The 18,870-nt window shown below is 48.5% G+C and overlaps 1 protein-coding gene and 1 pseudogene across 1 annotated transcript; both read left to right on the top strand.

The window, feature by feature from the left end:
- Nucleotides 1–8,041: 8,041 nt before the first annotated feature.
- On the top strand, nt 8,042–10,275 carry SOX3 (SRY-box transcription factor 3). Its single transcript, XM_072627438.1, has one exon. The coding sequence runs from the start codon at nt 8,439–8,441 to the stop codon at nt 9,474–9,476; it is 1,038 nt and encodes a 345-aa protein (XP_072483539.1). The 5' UTR covers nt 8,042–8,438; the 3' UTR covers nt 9,477–10,275.
- A 5,837-nt stretch (nt 10,276–16,112) lies between these two features.
- The window catches only part of LOC140516328 (lysosomal cholesterol signaling protein pseudogene), a 90,708-nt pseudogene continuing 87,950 nt past the window's right edge, over nt 16,113–18,870 (top strand).

The raw sequence follows: 18,870 nt of genomic DNA, 5'->3' as shown, positions 1-18,870 counted from the left end.
GGAATACTATAACTCCAGCAGGGGCTAGGAGCCCAGGTTGGACCAGGGCTTTCAGGAAAACGGACTACTGCCCAAGGTGTACTGATTTGTGTGTTTATTTAAAGGAGGATTATAGAGGGACAAATTTGCCCTTGGCTCTGGCATGTGAAGCAAGCTTGGTCTCTGGAAGGCAGGGGCACATGCGGTCTCCGAGAAGCTAGGGCACACGGGCTGCAAAGCCTGCGGGGACAGCCAATTAGGACTCCCCCAGCCTCCACCCAACTCCGCATCCCTGCCCTGCCCCGGGAGGGAGGGAGGACGAGGGGGGCGAGCTGGGTTAGCTGGCCTGAGTCTTGCCCCGCGCCATGGGCAGCTTCGTGGCGGCTCTGGGAGCTCAGTCTCCCAGCGGGCCAGTCCCTGACAGGGTGCAAGGAGCATCAGGGTGGTGGATCCCAGCAGGGCCGTAGCCTCTTCCGAGGAAGGGTTGGCTCTAAGGATCCCTGGCCCCCCAAGCGAGGGATGACAATGTTTGCCGAGGCTCCTTCTCCACCAGCCGCCTAAAGCCTTCAGAGCGACCTACTCCCGCCACTCCCCCACCTCGGACTGCACCACTCCCGCCACTTCGCCGCTGCTGCCTGTTGGCACTTGGTAACCTCTTGGTCACTGGACGTTGGGTCATTCAAGGCTAGCCAAGGCACGATTCTGCCAGGCATCAATCTATTCTCGGGGATACACCCAACGGCTCCAACCAAAGACAATTTCATCAATTCTAATTCCCCTCTCCCGGAACCCAAAGGCGAATCCCTGGGGAGAGGGAGGGTAGTGTTGAGGAAGAGAAGTTCTTGTACCGACCATGAAAGTGGAGGTTCTTCCCCGATCTGGGCCAAATTTGCCACCGCTGCCATTGGTCCCAGGAGACCCGAGTGAATGGAACTTCACTTTATTTTAAAATAGTAGCAAATATAAGGAACACATTTATACAGAAATTACGGAGGCTAAGTAAGGCGCTTTCACAGCCACAATCTCAGTTTCTCACTATCCTGGGGGTAGTGGGTGGTGATCAGTGCATAAGTTCTCTCTCCGAAGGTGATTAAACCAAGGCCCAGACAGAAGTGTATTGCCCACGATTATGCACTTAAATCAGCGTCTGCTGGTCTTTTGCTGTACTCCGCCCCCCCCCCCCCCCCCCCCCGCCCCGGCCCGGGACTCCGACATCAAATTTAGGGTTACTTTCAGGACCCTGTCACTGCTACCTGAAAGAGAAAATTGAGAGACTTGGGGAATGAGTGGTGATGACAGATCAGTCTACACGAATCCCGTGAACCTCCTTGTACAGTTAAGAGTTATGGGGATTCTCCCACCAGTTTCAGAAAAGTGAATGCGGAAGGGGTAGGCATGGAAAGTAAAAGGGAAAAGTAAAAGTAAAAAGAAAAGTGTCGATTCTGACTCTCTTTCAGATTCAGAACAGAAACATAGAAATTGCACCTCACCCCAACCCTCCCCCTGTCATCTTACTATCAGAATTGCTTTCCCCCTACTTTCTGGAGATGACTCTCTCCTAGCTCCATGCCGTTTGGGCAGCAAGCAGCCTGGGACACCAGCGAGTCTGGAATTCGGGGCGATTTTTCATGTGTCCCTTCCTCCCCTTGTCAGTCTCCCACCCCACCCTGGCTGCCCCATGCCGGTGGTCTTCTGCTCAACTAGGTTAATTAGTACCTTGGAATGAAAAAGAAAGAAAGGAAGAAAAAAAGAAAGGAAGGAAGGAAGAAAGAAAGAAGGAAAGAGAGAAAGAAAAGGAAAGAGAGAGAAAAAGGTCTTTATTAGGGAACAGCCTTGTTTCAACAGTCTCTTTTCCCCCTCCCCCATGCCCACCCCAATGTCTGTGGTTATTAGGCTGAAGGGACTACGTGCCGATCGGTTTTCGAACACCTGAATAGGAGAAATAACAGGGCCAATTAAGGGCAGTAACTGGTGGCTGGGGTTTAGAGGCGTGGGGGGGGGGGGGGGGTTACTGGAGGGGGGGCACGGGTGTATAGAACAATCTACTTATTCAGAAGCGTCCTCCCGCTTCTGGCTTTAGCAGTTGGTTTCAGAAGGCTGGGGGTGGGTGGGTGGGGGAGGGAGGGAGAACAGGGGCGGGTGGGGGGCGAGGAAAAGAGATTCCACCACCAGGCACTTGTCGGGAGGTTTCTGTCCTTGTTCATTGGGAATTCCATCCATGAGAAAAACTCCAAAATAAGTTGATGGCTCTCGTTTGCTCGGAGTTTGGGCTTTTTGGCCATTTAATTCGAAGGCGATCTGGTTTTGTTTTTCTTCTCGCTGGGGAAGGGGGCTGAAGGGGAGCTGGATCACTAATCTATTTCCTGTACCTCAGAACAGTTAAGCGTTGCAAAGAGAGAGCTCCAAGTCTTCGATTCTCCGGAAGTCCGAGGACTCCTTACCTACGGGATAGAGAATGAATCTTTGGAACTAGCCTCTCGGATTCTGGGAATGTTAGGTGGGGCTGGGGGGGGGGGGGGGAAGGATAAACTAGCAAGGAATGGTATTGGAGAGTAAATCTCTACACTTGTTTTGAAAAGTGAGGAATCCAATCGCATCCCGTAGGAATATATTCCGCTGGAAGAGGTTGTGCACATACGCACATAACAGACAAAACCAACATAAAAAAAAAGATCCCTAACTTTAAAAAATATATCTGAAACTTACAAGGCCCCCACCCTCCAAGACTAAATGTTTTCAATGAAAAGGGAAAAAGGAAATTCTCCCATTTCACTCGAAGAAGGGATCTGTCCTCCATACCAGAACGAAATTGCCTGGGGAACACTGCCGACGTGGCAATTGTCCGTCCTTCTGGACCATTCTAAAATCCGGTTATTCCTATAGACTCTTTCGCCTCCCCCACCCCCATCCCACTCTTAGTATGTTTTCCTCGATCCATTGGTATGAAAGACTGTTCAAAAAGAACCGACGAACACGATCAGGGGATCAAAGCAAGACATACAAGGAACGTCCCAGGAAAAGCTAATTATCTCGTTTTTTAAAAAGCGAAATCCCTTTGGGGTAGCCAAGACGTAGGGAGTCTCGCCACTTCGGAGACTGGATGGAAAGAACACTTCTGGCCTTTACGAGCCCTCCAACTGTGAGGCAGATTTGATCGCGGTAGTCGAGCGCAGGGCCAGGTCCCCTTCCCCATCTCCCAAAATGACAAGTGGAGACACCTGACAAAAGAAAAAACCCAACCTGGGAAGAAAGAAGATGTAGTTCCGAGTGGAAGTGAATTTGGCCAAAAGCCGCGGTGTTTCCATCTTCCTTCCCAACGCAGATGGCTTGGAACCTGATTTGTACTTGTAGGCCCCCGGGGTGCAAAGAACTATACCAATGCCACTACTACCACCACCACTATCACCATCACCACCACCACCACTACCACTTAAGTACTAGTACTAATACTGACGAGATAGATAGATAGATAGATAGATAGATAGATAGATAGATAGATAGATAGATAGATAGATAGAAAGAAAGAACTGTCTCCAGCAGCGGACTTGGGAGTCAGCCCTAAACAGCTTGCCGAGTTTTCCAATTCTTGGGGTCGCGCATGAGTGCGTGCTTTGAGCGCTGATGCTGGGCGCCTTGGACTTCCGACCCCCCTTTTCCAACCAAACCCGCCTTTCCCATGCAGCCCGGCAGCTCGCGACTCCCGATCACAACTGCTAGGGTGGCGCGACCCAGTGGCTGCCAAGCTGCAAGGGATGACTTTCCTGGGCCCCACTTTCGACTCCATTCCTAACCCCGGCCTGAATCTGTACACTTAATTCTTCCAGGCCGGGAGCAGCTCCCCTACAAGTGCAGATAACGTCGGATTCCGGCGGGTTTGGGAAGGGGCAGCAAAGGGGTGGTGGTGGGGTGGTGGTCAGGTGTTAAAGAGACACCCATTTGGGGGTGATGTTACCGCCCGCAACCAATAAGGGGCGATATTGCAGCACCCGCCGTCTCAGGGAGCAGCCTGGCAGCAACCCAGGGGTGTCGGAGTTCTGCCAAGTACTCGGGCCAGTGGCAAAACCACTTTGGGGAAGGGGTGCGGGGAGAGCTCAGAGGGGCCCTTTCTTGAGGGAAAAATCCAGAGGCAGCTAGTTGACTGTTGTTTTTACACATCTTTAAATATTTTATTCACCTTAATACGGAGCAGGTTCAAGAAAACAGGGCCCAAGTTTTAGGCCTTGGTTGATCTCAGTTCAGTCCTCATCAATGATTTAGAAATCTGAGTTTGGAAATATTTAACAGCCTTTAGAGTCTCTTATAAGACTGAATCATATCTTGATTACTGTGCTCTGGTCCAAGCAGCCCTGTAAGGTGGTGGAGCCTGGAAAAAGGAGACCCCAGTTCTAACCCCAAGTCTGCCACTATCTCTTTGTGTGAACTTGAGCAAGGCATTTCTTTCTTGGCCTCAGTTTCTTCATTTGTAAAATTAGGTTACTGCCCTTGAAGCTCTAAAAGTCCATGCCATAGTGGCAAAGAAATAAAGTTGGTCAGTGGGCATTTCCCCATCTCCAACTCTACCTCCACGGGCATCATTTGCCTTAGGAAATTGAGGTAAGAAAAATGTGGTTGGGTGTGCTTTGAGAGTTTTGTGGGCTCTGTTTTGTTCTTAACTACAAAGATACAGTAGTAGATACTGCTTCTTCTAGCCAGTGTTGGTGGGGCTATGAAAAAACAAGGTATGGTAAGTGTTTTGGAAAGTTAAACACCACTCTGAGTAGGAAAGGAACTTTTTTTTTTTTTAGGACTATTTGCCTCTTTACATCATTACTGCAGGGCTGTTGAATCCCACTAGACTCTCCTGAGTGCATAAGACCTCTGGATGGTGTAGCACTGAAAGCAGAGTATCAGGCACTCTTGTTCACCAAGACTGAATGAAGCATCCAAGAATTCTGCTCTAATGATGATTTGCTGACTGGTCCCTATACTTGGAAACAATTCTTGGCAGCCTAAATGACTAAGAGATCCCAGAAGTGCCCAGATCCTTGTTCCCTAGCTTAGTAGCCTCTGGCCAAGCCACACACCTGGACAGGTTCCTTGGGGAGCCACCAAGAAAAAGACAGTTCCCATTTCCCTTTCCACTTGGCCTACAAAAGCTTCTTAGCTGTCCAATGAATGACAGCTTGCAATTTTTTAAAAAGGTAAACACTACATCATTCACTATCCTGTTTTTTGACCATCTTTGCAAATATAATCAGTGTTATAGTTATGCATATATAGAGACTCAATATGTGCTGATTTACACATATACACACACCTGCATATGTATTCACACACAATGAGTGTTTGGATTTTACATTAAGCTGTAGGATTGGACTGGGAGCCAGTGGAGCCAGGTTCTCCTCCTGCCAAGGTCACCTGCTTTATATATAACCCTAAACAAGTTCCTTCCCCTCTCGGGGCCTCAGTCTCCTCCTCCATCAAATGAGGTACCTGAACTAGACAGTCTCTAAGGTCTCTCTCGTTGGGCTTTGACAGTCCAGGAGTCGGTGAATGGAATGGCATCTCCCCTTGGTGGTCCATCTTTTAAAAGGCCTGATTTGTTTTCTTTCCCCTGCCTGTCAGCTGCGCAGAGGGGAGGGGGGCTGGGGGTAGTTAGAGCGCCTGGTGGCAGGTCTCTCGAGCCCAGAGAGGCTTGGGGGCAAAGCCCGGACGCTGGCGCCAGCCGCCCGCCCCGCCCCGCCAGACCCAGCTTTGTAAGGGGGGACGCTGCGGGGGGACGGGAGGGGCTGTCCCCTCCATCCAGAATTCCCCTTCCCCTCTTCCTGGGCCGAAAGTCTGGGCGATGTCCACCGTGTGTGTGGGGAGGGGGGTAGATATACGCCTACGTATTGTATTGAATTACATATTCCTAGATAGGAATGGAAACGGGGCGGAGGTAGAGAAAGCAAAGGCCTTCGAGCCCCTTGGCCTGTAAGTGCGGCCTTCCCAGCGGTCTACACCTCCGTTTCACCTTTGCACCCCAAAGGTAAAGGACTGAGAACCAAGCACTTCAGGCTATCAAACTTGGAGAGGAAGCTGGCGCTTTCCTCAGCGGCGATGACCGGGTTGAGGGCTGGGGCCTCTGGAAGGCAATTCTGGGCAGGCAGGAGGCCCGGGGACCTCCTGGGGCTCCAATGGGCACCTGCAGGTGGGCTGTTGGAAATGGAGAGGGCATCGAAGAACGGCTTTTGGATAAAGCCCAGTTTCAAACTCCTCACCAGTTACTGCGTGCCGCCTCCATCCCCTCCTACACCCGCCCCCCCCCCCAAAAAAAAACAACACCAAAAAAGTTCTTTCTTTATCTGGAGGTTTCGCGTTGCCATGCAAACGGATTTTGCTAGGGCCATGCCCCGCCCCTTCAGCGGCAGCGGAGTGGAAAAAACCCGAAATGGCAAAAGGAGAGAGAAGGGAGCAGGAGAAAGAACTGGGGGCACAGGGGGTAGGGATGAAAAAAGAGACGTGGCTGATTCCTCCTTACCCCATAAAAGTGGGAGAGCGCTAAGAAGGAAAGGGCACGGGATTCGGAACTCAGTCCGAACATCCCAAATCTGCTCCTGGCTGGCTACCAGGGTGATTTTCGTCTCTAGCTTTCCCCCCTGTCGGAACCTCAGTTTTCTCGCGTCAAATGAGGGGAGTGGTCACTCCCGGCCCTAAAATCTAGCATCCGCCGAAAACCAAAGCCAAACTCCAGGCCCCCTTTCCCCAGGTGGGGAGGGGGGCGAGGGGGAGAGAGAGATGGGGAACCAAAGCAACCTCTTCTGTTCTTTACATCCCTTCTGCAAAACCCTACAGCAGCATCAGAATTCTATTTGGTTCGAACGCTAGCGATGGCCAAGCTCGGCCTCTTCCTTCCAACTGCCTCCACCTGCAGGTCCCTGTGCACCCATCCTCCGAAGGCTAGTTGCACAGAGGGAGTTTCTACTATCTCCCTCCCCCCCAACCCCGGGGACTTTCGTGGGTTATTCCCTCTCCATTCCCTGAGCTTCAAGACTCCGGAACTGATGGGTGTGCCAGGGTGTGTAAAGGGCGGTGCAGGGGCAGAGGGACAGAGGAAAGGATAGCTTTGGAGAGGGGGGAGGGGAGCATGGGTGGAGGGAGGGGGAGTATGAGGTTAATTTGGTAAAATTTTAAGTCTTTAAAATTGAGACGTGAGATTGACTTCACTCTCCCTCTCTCTAGGGTGCTCAATGTAAGCACCAGATTAGGGGAAGCTCAGATGCCGTAGGAAGCTATGGCTGTGGTCCTAATAGCACCCCCCCAGAAGTTATGCGGCACATCAACATCTGAATAAAGAAGAGGGAGTATCCAGGGAGTCTCCCCACAGTGGTCATAGTGACATTTCCCTTCCCCACCCCATTTTCCTTTCCCAGTACTTCCCAGTATTGCCCTGGGAGTGCCTGGACTCCAGCGTCACACCTACTCACAACTTACTAGCCCCAGCTTCACACTTCTTTAACACCTAACAGAAAACAAGGGAGCAGAAGGTGCACTACGTCTCCTACCCGGAATCTGGGGACAGGGCAGCTGAGCCAGTGAGACTCGCTAAATGAAACAAGAAAATCTCAGCCTCTTCTCTTATTTTATAACTTTCAGTTCTTTTTTTATCCCAGGGGAACCCTTAGGATTAACAGGTCCTCCAAAGTTGCTCTAGCCTTGCTTCCATTTCACACTCCCCCCAACTACTTTTATCCTTTAGTTAAACTTTCTCCAAGCCAAATCACTGATGGCGTCCTGCCCCCCCTTCTCTCTCTCTCTCTCTCTCTCTCTCTCTCTCTCTCTCTCTCTCTCTCTCTCTCTCTCTCTCTCTCCCCCCCCCCCCTTCGCCCACCCAAATAATTCTCCAGATCTCCACGCCGAACTGAATCCGACACCCGCTGACAAAGAGCACCCCCACCTCACCCCACCCCCCTCCAGCGAAAGTTTTACAACTGGTCAATTCGTCTTCTCCGGGGCCTGCCGGGATCTGCGCGTTGATTGGCTGCTGCTTTTTCATTTATAGGCAGTCAATCAGCCTCCTCCTACAGAAAGCAGAGTGGGAGAGAGCCGAAGGAGCGTCCCGGAAACCGGTAGCTCTGGAGGTATCCCAACTTGTGTGTGGGTTTTTATTTTTCTGTATGTGTACCCGTTCGTAGGGAGGCACCAGTTTGTGCGTGTGTGTGTGTTTGTCTACCCCCGAGAACCCGGTGCTAGCGGCTGGCAGGCGGTGAAGGGAGCCCCGAGGTGCTGAGAATCGCGCAGCGAAGAGGTAAAAAGCGAGGGTCATCCCTGCGGTCGGTGGCTACAGCAGCAGCAACAGTAGAGGCGTCGGCCAAAAGTTGCTGCAGTTTACGGGACTTTAGACTCTTTTCCACCTCTCCCCCCCAACCCCACTTTTTCTTCCCTTCCCGCCTCGCGAGTGTCCAAAAGGCAAACTGGCGCACCTTCTTCCAGCCCCTGCCATGTACGGTCTACTGGAGAGTGAGATGAAAAGCCCGGTGGTACAAGGGACTCCGGCGGGAGCGGGCAGCACTGCTGCCCCCGGGGGCACAGGCAAGAGCGGAGCGACCGCGGGAGGCGGAGGCGGGGGCGCGGGCAGCGGCAGCGGCGGCAGTAGTAGTGACCAGGACCGAGTGAAGCGACCCATGAATGCTTTCATGGTGTGGTCCCGGGGGCAGAGACGCAAGATGGCCCTAGAGAACCCCAAGATGCACAACTCTGAGATCAGCAAGCGTCTTGGGGCCGACTGGAAGTTGCTGACCGACGCCGAGAAGCGCCCTTTCATCGACGAGGCCAAGAGGCTGCGTGCCGTGCACATGAAAGAGTATCCAGATTACAAATACCGGCCCCGTCGGAAGACCAAGACGCTACTGAAAAAGGACAAGTACTCACTGCCCGGCAACCTGCTGCCCCCCGGGACGGCGGCCGTCAACAGCCCCGTTGGGGTGGGCCAGAGGCTGGACACGTACGCCCACATGAACGGCTGGGCGAACGGCGCGTACTCCCTGATGCCAGAGCAGCTAAGCTACACTCAGCACCCGGGCATGAACAGCCCCCAGCTGCAGCAGATGCACCGCTACGACATGGCCGGCCTGCAGTACAGCCCCATGATGCCCGCGGCTCAGACCTACATGAACGCCGCCGCTGCCGCCGCCGCCGCCTCCACCTACGGCAGCATGTCGCCCGCCGCCGCCGCCGCCGCCGCTGCCTACGGCCAGCAGCCAGGCGCAGCCGCCGCAGCCGCCGCCGCCATGAGCCTGGGCTCGATGGGCTCCGTGGTGAAGTCCGAGCCCAGCTCGCCGCCGCCGCCCGCCATCGGCGCCCACTCGCAGAGGGCTTGTCTGGGCGACCTGAGGGATATGATCAGCATGTACCTCCCGCCGGGGGGAGACGCCACAGACGCTTCGTCCCTGCAGGGGAGCCGATTGCACAGCGTTCACCAACACTACCAAAGTGCCGGGACTGCGGTGAACGGTACCGTGCCACTGACTCATATCTGAGACACTCGACCGGCCCAAACCAAACCAGACGACGAGCCAGCAACCATCCCTTGTGCCCTGCCTTCACGTCCTCTCCCGCTGCAGCCTTGCCTTCCCGATCAGCCTTCTCTGAAGTCGGGACTGCCTCTAGCTTTGCGTGCGTGGTTGAAACTATTGAACTACCCACAAACTTGGGGAAATAATGAGCATAAGATTCTTTTCTAGTGCACAACTTTCCTTGACTGCTGCCCCTCTCCCTTCCCCTTTCCATGTATGCTGGGCATTTCTGTGATGTTTGGAAAACAGAGAAGGCCTCCCTTTCCCCCCTCCCCCTAGGTTATCTGGTTGTAGTTGGAGTTCTTTGTGTTTAATTAAATAACTTGTATTGTCACAGTTTTTGTTTTAGAGCTGGAATAAGTTGGGGAGGCAGGGAAACCATTCAAACTGTTTACACTTGTTTAAATAGTTTTCCCTTCACCTAGTCTCGTTTGGGATTGTATCCCGAACACTTTAGAGTCTTTGCTCCCCCTCTCCTCGCCTTGAAAAAAACCTTATTTTTCAGGTCGCAAAGGCAAGCTTCTAATTTATAGTAAGTTGTGTGTTCTTTTCTCATAGTGCTCGGGTTTGTAAGCTTCTGTAAAAGTGGGGTGGGAGGTTTCGATGGATGCTGAGTTCGTGGCTTCTACAAACAAAAACATCAGAAGCAGCAGCAAATGTGTTAGGGTTTCTTGGGAGGGGGGCGGGGGGATTTGTGTGAGCTTTAGAAAAGACGTTTCCCTGATCTCCGAAAGGAGAGTTCAATAAATTTTAGAACCGGCAATAACACGAGTCTCGGCAATTTTGTAACACTTCGTTTTTAAACTGGGGGGGGGGGTAGAGGGAGGGGCGGGCGCTGGGGTTGGGGGAAAGGGGAGGGAGGATGGGAGGGAAAATTTGCTGTTCCTCCCCGAAGGGCAGTTGGGAATAGTCAGTGACCCTAGTTTGTCCTGATGTTTTTCTCAAAGCAGAAGAAAAAGCCAATCAAATATTAGTGAAGCTCCTTTACAATATCTACCTTTTAACTAATTTAACTAGTTCAGAGTCGGGAGGATCTTAGCACCTAAATGGCCACCAACGAAGTGTTCAGGTGGTAGGTTCGGGCCCTGGGGGGCTGTACACTTGTTGCCTGGTTCGGCTGAGCAGCTGAACTGCTTTCCCGGGAGGAGTTGGTGGCCCAGAGCCGCGAAGAGCCGGGAATTGCTCCTAGCTGCCCTGGGGCAGTTGGTGCGAGAAAGAAAAAACAAAACACACCACAACCACAAAAACAAAACAAAACAAAAAACCTGAGTCCAGCTGTAATATTCAGGAAACTAAAACCCTGTCCAGAGATCTTAACTGACATTTAAAAAGAAAATAGGTACAAAACCCTTGGGCAGGGGATGAAGGAAACAAAAAGTACGGTTTGATGTTTCCTTTCACTCTCTCTTTTTCTTGCACCCTAGAGATCCCCAGACCTTTAATGTCCTTTCTATTTCTTTTTTCTAAAAGGAATCGTTTCTGAAAGCGGCTATAAACCCCAGCTTTGAGTGTTTCCTTCCAATAACTAAACCATCCCCTAGTTTCAGAGCTCTCATTCCTCACACCCCTCCTTCATCCTCTCTCCCCGCCCTTCGTGCAACAGTGTAGTGGAGAGCTAGATTGGAAAGAAAATATCTGACTTCAGACCCTCCTTCTGCAACTTTACTACCTGTGTGGCTTCTGACAAACCCCTGTACCTCAGTTTCCCCGACTGTAAAATAAGGCGCTTAGTCTAAGTGACCTTCCAGCTCTAAATATATAATCCAATGCACCTTCTACGGTCCATCGGTTTGGGGCATTAAAAGACACCAAACAAACATTCCGTTTGTTTTATTTTTTTTTTCTTTACCTACTCCTTAGTCTTCTGGAGGCGACGGCGTTAATCCCTTTTAATCCTGTTACAGTGCAGTCCAGAAGGACCGAAACTCCAACTTTCAAATGAACCTGCCTTACAGAAATATTTCTGTGCGCTCCAATTTGGTTCTGAGTGTTTAGCTTGTTTGAGGGGAGGTAATTGAGCCTGGGGCAGCAGATTCACCTTGGAAGCCATTTCCAGCAGGCTTCTGTGAGAGGGTGGGGGGCACTGGGGATCTTGGAGCTTGCATTTCTACACATCACTGCAAATTTCTGAAAGATAAACCTCCCTGGCTTCCCGCAAGAACTAGACTCAAACCTTAGCTTCCCTATTCCCAAGATGATTTCACAACCAGTCTATTATTCAGACAGACTCACAGATAAATCCTCAAAAACCTCCACCCTTTACACCCGGAAGAGTCTTACCACTTGCTTCAGTGGCCTGAGGCAAATTTATATCTGCAAGGAGGGAGCTGGGACAGTCACCCAGCAGAGAAAGCCTTTTAGCTTCACAAGCTGATTCTTAAGTGAAATTCTAGGGTCCAGGATAAGTTTTTGTATCCCTGGGGGAGAGAGGGGGAGAGAAGGGAAGGACTGGGTCTTGAGACTTTACCCCCTCCCTTTTGTTTCCTCCAAAGACGTTAGCATTAGCACAGTGTTTGACACCCAAAGGCCTCAGACACTCCTAGTTGTATTTCTTTCAAGTTGCCTCTGGTGTGAAGGAAAAGTTTGGGTTGGAATGAGTCCAGACCAGGAAAGATTCAGCTAGTGCCACCTCAAACAAAATTTGTACAGGGTGAAATTGTGGGGACTGACAGTGGTATTTAAAAACAAACGAACAAACAAAAATAAAAACAAACATAAAAAACCAAACCAAAAGGTAGCAGAAAGTACCAGGATAGAGGAGAAGGGGCGCTATTCTGATTTACTGTTCTTGAAGCCTATGCTGGATTGCATTCTAAAAGCTGGAGCCTGCTCTTTCACAAGCTAAAGGCACTAAGTTTTACTTGCCAATGACTGTCAAGGAGCACATCATAAATAAAACACTTAGAAATCTATTGGAAGAGTTTCACAACAAATGAGAGATACACAAACACAGAGATATAGCTCCAGAGAGGAGTTCTGGTATTCTACTCTAGAGGATGGGGGTGGGGAATGGATTTGGAGTCACAGGACCTGGGTTCAAAATGTGCCCTCTACTACTTTTACTACCTGTAAAATTTTGGGCAAGTCACTTCTGCTCAGGCCCTCAGTTTCCTCAATCTGTCAAATGAGATGGTTGGATCAGATAACTGAGGTCCCTCCCAGCTCTAAATTTATAATCCTGTTGTTATGTATATACAAATATGTTTTAATCCTCTAATGGTTTTGGAAGAAGAGATGTCAGATATTGAGGTGAGATGAGTAAGGGAAGTATAAAGGATTTTAATTTCAAGTCCCACTGTCTCCACCAGCCCTACAGAACCTTAATTATAAAGGTGTCTCTGGAAAAACAGTTAACTCCTGATATAGAGACATATAATCCCTGATGCTTGAATAACTCCAATAGAAAGGAACTGATGTGGGAACAACTGCCAATTCTCTGGGAATAAAAGGAAACTAACAGGGATAGAGGCAGAGCTGCCTTTCAGCTAGGCCTCTTCCCAAACAGAATGGTTTCACGGCTTTCCATAAAAACAGTTCTAACTCCAACAAAAATCCAGAAAAACACCTGCTTGTTATCAGAGGCAATGAAAATACAATACAAGGGAAGCTTTTAAGTGGCTAAGAAATACCAGATTGAATGAAGTTGCCAGCCTACCTGAGAAAGCCATTAGATGTGATCTACCCCTTAGTTTTTCTTCCAAAATGGGTACAGGGGTTGATCAAGCCTCCTGTTTCCTTTTCAGAGAAACCAGGCACAAAATATAGGCTAGGGAGAGAATAATTCATCATGGTCCCGAACTGGAAAGCAGGGGCTGAATTAGATGAGTGTAAATAGCTATGTTTTAATCCAAGAGTGGATGAGATGAATAAAATTTCCTTTAGAGCTGAACTGAAGAGGACCTCAGAGGAATCCACATGGTAGTGTGTACTTTATGAGACTGGTATTGGCACTGAATAGGTAGAAAGAGGGATCGTAAACACTGGAAAGCTGGGCACCTAGCAGTGGGTAATTTACAGGAGAGTGACAGCCCAAAGGAATATGGCTTGATTATAAATTGAGTATGCCACACAGACAGAGTGCTAAGTAGACAGTAGTGAATCAATTATTTGTGGCTTTGAATCTTCTTTGAAAACTGAAATCTATCATGTTTTAAAAAATAGGTATCTCATAGTGCCTCAGTTGCTTGGAGGGAACATGTAACAATTATTATTAGCAACAACTGTTGTTACACTTTCTTAAGCACTTCACCTACATTAGCCCATTTGAACCCCTCCCAAATTCAAAGAAAGTGAGGCTCAAGTAAGTATGGGAGGTGGAACTCATATCCAGGGCTTTCTAGCTCCAAATCTTAGCACTCTATCTACAATGCCATGAAGCCTTTCATGTATTAATATGGAAATGAAATCATGAGAAACAGATGCAAGGGAAGGTTTTTGCTCTGGTCAAAGGCACCTAATGCTCCTTCACAACTCCTGTTGTAGTTGCAGGAGTAAGTAGAAAATGAATTTTCACTATCAAACTCAGCAGTTCCCACTACAATATGACTTTCCTTATCTATTGCACAAGACCAGGACTTCATATAGAAGGTACAACTACTATTTAGGGTATAGGTTTTCAAGATTTAAAAAAAAAAAACACTTTCTTTTTTCTTTCTTTATTTTTTTTTTGTGTGTGTGTGTGAGGCAATCAGATTAAGTGACTTGCCCAGGGTCACACAGCTGGTAATGAAGAGTCTGAGTCACATTTGCCCTCAGGTCCTCCTGACTCCAGAGCCCATACTCTACCCAATGTACCACCTACCTGCCCCAAACACGTTTTTGATGCAGATTTTGGTTATAAGAACCTGTCTTGATAGCCCTATAGTTACCTATTAACTCAGTAGAAAGTTCATTTATCCAACATCAGTGCACTATGTACAGCTCCAAACTCACTAATAGATTCTGCGGAGAGGCAATCAAATAGTGGATAAAGAGCTTGCCTCTAAGTCAAGAAAACCTGAGTTCAAGTGTTTGCTTTGACGCATCCTGAAGGTGTGACCCTGGGCAAGGCATTTCTCTAAGACTAAGTTGCTGAGAAGTCAGTCCACATCAGAAGAGGGAATTCTTGGTACCAGGAGCTCTTGACACTGATGAAATGTCACGACAAGTCAAACAAAAAACATTGCCTTTTATTACAGTAAAGACTTGTCTTCCCAATGAAAAGGAGCAGGCTCCTTATTTTTCTCCCCCTCCCCTCCAGGCAAGAGAGAATCTTAGTAGAGAAACTCAGGTCCCAAATGAAAGATCTCCCTTATCTTTGTAGCAGCAGCTATACAGAAGAGGTTGTTTCAGAAGTCACAACTACAGTGTTTGAAGAAATAATAGTGAGTTAAGCAAAAAGGCTCTGGGGACCAAGTGGTTAAATTCTCAGACACCTTATCTATGCAAAGTTCAATAGAGGTTTCAATTACCTTCTCTCTCAGTCATTCGATTTTATTGGTAACTACGAAATCTGCATTTGAATGGAAGAATGCCAGGAAATCCCGGGTAAGGCAAAAATAAGCATCAGTCATCAATTTAGTGTTGTTAGTGGCCTTAAAAATCAGCTAGGTCCACTCCCTGTTTGAACTGAGAGCCCAGAGAGGGGGAAGTGACTGACCCAAGGTCCCACAATGAAGGCCACAGTAAAATGGCACCTGGGTTCGAACAGAATTCTCACCTCTATTAACAATAAACAAGTAATATCCAGGACTAATGAAAAGTAATAACCACCCTGCAAAAAACTAACACTGATGCCTAAAGTATTAAAATCTGGAAAAGGTCCTTTTATATCTGACTTTCCTTGCTGCTATACTAACTATATTACATTTAATAATGTGAAGAAAATCCTATTTTCGCCCATACTGTTGGGTCTGGGGAAAAACGTTTTTCTAGCCAAGCACCATCAGAATTTCTTGGAACTCTCAGTAATGGCATAAGCAAACACTGAGTCAGTCTGTGTGTGCAAGTACCCTCTGAGATGACCTCTAAGGGCCCTCCCAAGTTGAAAACTCTGAACATGACTCTAAATGCCCACTGGCTGGCTATCTCTAATGTGACAAGCCCCAAGTAGTTCGGGTTAACAAGATTTGTAAAATTGGAATGGCAACAAGTTACAGGGGAGCTTCGGTAGCAGCAGCAGGGGAAGGGTCAGCCCTGTTAACACCTCCAGTGGTGAGGAGATAGCCGCCTTTCAGGCTGTCCACAGGCTCTGTTTCCATTCTGCAGGTTAGCTGGAAGCAGGGACCCGAAGGCAGGACCATCTGCCTCTCATTGTTCCAGCATGTTTTCTCCTAGCAATTTCTATTGCAACTGTTGCATATATCATGCAAAGGGGTTCGCATGTTCGGGTCAGTCTGGGATAAGAAACAATGCGGGGCTCTAGTGAAGTCACCTTTAATTGTAAGGGGTGGAAAAACAGCTGCAAGTCTGCTAAGCCCTGATCCTAACTGAGCTGGAAAAGGTTCAAAGGGTGGATGGGGGGTGGGAGTGGGAGTGGGGGGGAGCTGAGAAGACCCCCTAACTTAGAGAGCCCGGAGAAAAATCTCACTGGCAGCAGAGTAGTTACTTTATGTTTGTAGGATGACGGATAAGTGTTTCAGTAAGTCCCTGTAACTCAGCCTTCAGACTAATCAATTACATCTGGTTTAAAGATGAGGGGGAAAAGGCAGCTAACAACGTCCTGGTGAACTTGGGGATGGGACATTGGTTTCCTTTTTAGCTTGCATAAAAATCCAAGGAGCTACCTAGGCAAGGTGTGTGTTTAGCTACTGGCATGGTGGGGGGTGGGAGGTGGGGAGCTGTTTTATGCAGGCATTTACAAAGCAGGAAGGCTGACCCTTTATGAGGAGCCAAGGGCTTCTGGTTATTTTAGAGCTGGATGAGACCTTAGGAGCCATCTAATCCAGCCCTCCCCCCAAGCCCCCCTCTTCCCCCAGCCTCATTTTACAGAGAAGGAAACTGAGCTCCAGACTCGGAAAAGTGGCTTGCCCAAGGTCACTCATCTAGGCAAAGGCTAGTCTCCAGCCTTTCCAGGCAGAGTTTCTGGCCCTAAGCAGCCACCCTGGGGGCAGGGATGTGAATTGCCTCACAAATGGTCAAGACAAGGGAAAGAAGAGAAATATTTAAACTGAAGGAAGTCTCCTTTTTCTTTCTGCTCTCCTGCTGAATGGCTCCTTAACATACCAAAAGAGCTCTCAGTTAGAGAGATAACAGGAACCTGCAGCAGGTGCCGCCTGAGCAGCTACAGCAGCCATAGCAATTCCTGTGACAGTCGGGACAACAAATCCGCCTGGGCGAGGTATCTGTTGGGAGGTGCTGAGAAGGAACATGTTACAGGGGTAGAATTGGAAGAAGGGGCGGGGGGTAACGACAGGGTGACGACTGTAGCTAGCTATGGTTAATGAACTTTCAACTGAGTGCCAAGGGAAAGCAGCAGACACCAAATTTGTGTGTGCCTCAGCTCCCCTACTATGCTCTGGTAAGCTGCTCTGGGACCAGTGATTTCATCAACCTGGGGAGCTGCCTCTACCTGGGAAGAATGACACTTTCTTGGTTACTGACACTGCTACAGTTACATGGGAACACTGAGTTTTAAGTGACTTGTCCAAGGTCACACAGCCAGTACTTGTAGAAGAGTCAGAGTGTGAACCCATGTAGTCCTGACTCTAAGACCACTCACCTACCTCTCACTACAAAATCACAACAACTAGGGTGATTCTGACCATGACCCTTGGATATCATTACTGACAACCAAAAAACATTTCGGAAAAGAGGTCATGGGGACAAAAAACTGGAAAGCTTAGTAACTCTTTGGAATCTTCAGTAGGTCAATTATCTGTCCCAGAAGTTCCCAGAGCCAAGAGACCCTTTCTTATGCGCAGGCTCAATGTAGAGGATCTCTTTGGTCTAGTGTAACAGTTATGGTAACAATAATTGCTTACCTTTATTTAGCATGGGATTTAGGTACATTATCTCATTGGTATCAAAACAGCCTGGTGATTTGGTGCTATAAAAATCAAGGCACATCCCTGAACAATTTAGTCATTTCAAACTTTTCACATCCATTTAAATACCTTTGGTTGCTGCAGAGGAAGAGTGGGAGAAGTGCTCAGAATATTCTAAGATAGGTGTAGTCCAGGTAAAGAGAGAAGGCTTTGTCACCTCCAAGCAAAGCAAGAGCAGGTGTCCATTCACCCAATGGTTACAGGAAAAAGGGAGCTCCTACCACAATCTGGCAGAGGGATAAAGATCTTTTCCTTTTCACAGTCACCGGCTACAGAACTGAGTCAGTTTCCTGAGCTGGTCAGTAAATTCAGCTGTTTCCACTCGAAAATGTTCCTCATGTCACTTAGTCAAATGGTTTGTTTACTGCCCACCTTTGATTTATTTCTTCATGTTTTAGGTCCAAAGGTATACAATTCAACCAACCTTATTAGGGGCTCAACACCTAGTATTCCACAGCAACTAACTGTGCTAAGATCTGGAGACTGCAAGATGCAAAACAAAACAAAAGCAAACAATCCTACCTCCACAAAGCAAAAGAGTCGCAGCCCTCACAGAGTTTAGGTTATATTAGGCAGATATGACCTGCGTACAGTTACATAGAATACAGAGTAGGGCAATTGGGAGGGGGGCAAATGAAAGATCTAGACAGAGCCCTCTAGGAAAACCTGGAGAGAAAGAATACAAAGATGGGGGGGGGGGGGGCAGAAACCAGGGAAGACTTTGCAGAGGAGGTAGCACCCACAATGAACTTTGAAGCAAGAGAATTCAGAAAGTTCTAAAGAAAGAAGTACATTTAAGGCAAAGTGAAGGCCTGCACGAATAAATAGAGACAGGAGATAGTGGGTTGGCTTTAAGTCACAGAGAATATGTAGTCTGGTCTGCTCAAAAGTTCAAAAAAGGAGAGTAATGTGTAATAAGAGAAGTTGAAGTCACATGTGGAGGGTCTTACATATTACACAGTGGATTTGTGAGCTGCCATGATGAGACCCATGCATCAGGGTGATTATATTGGCTGCTGTGTAGAGGATGGATGAAGAGAGGAGAGCTCAGAAGCCTACAGATCAATTAGCAGGCTATTATAGTACCTCAAGCAAGAGGTAACAAAAGCCTCAACAAGGGTGGTGGCTGTGAGTGGAGAAAAGGGGGCAGATGTTGAGAAATATTGTAAAGGTAGAATCCACTAGACTTGGTGAGTGATTAGCTCAGAAAAGGGAAGAATCCTAAGAGATCCTAGAGTTGGAGATGGTGGTACCATCAACAGAAATAAGGAAACTGGAAGCACTTTGATATCAAGGGGGGAAATATTGAGCTTAAGGTACATGTGGGACGTCCA

Source organism: Notamacropus eugenii, chromosome X (assembly GCF_028372415.1).
Source record: "Notamacropus eugenii isolate mMacEug1 chromosome X, mMacEug1.pri_v2, whole genome shotgun sequence".
Classification (NCBI taxonomy): domain Eukaryota; kingdom Metazoa; phylum Chordata; class Mammalia; order Diprotodontia; family Macropodidae; genus Notamacropus; species Notamacropus eugenii.
Note: the sequence above shows the minus strand (reverse complement) of the source record. Positions and strands in the feature narration are given on the sequence as shown.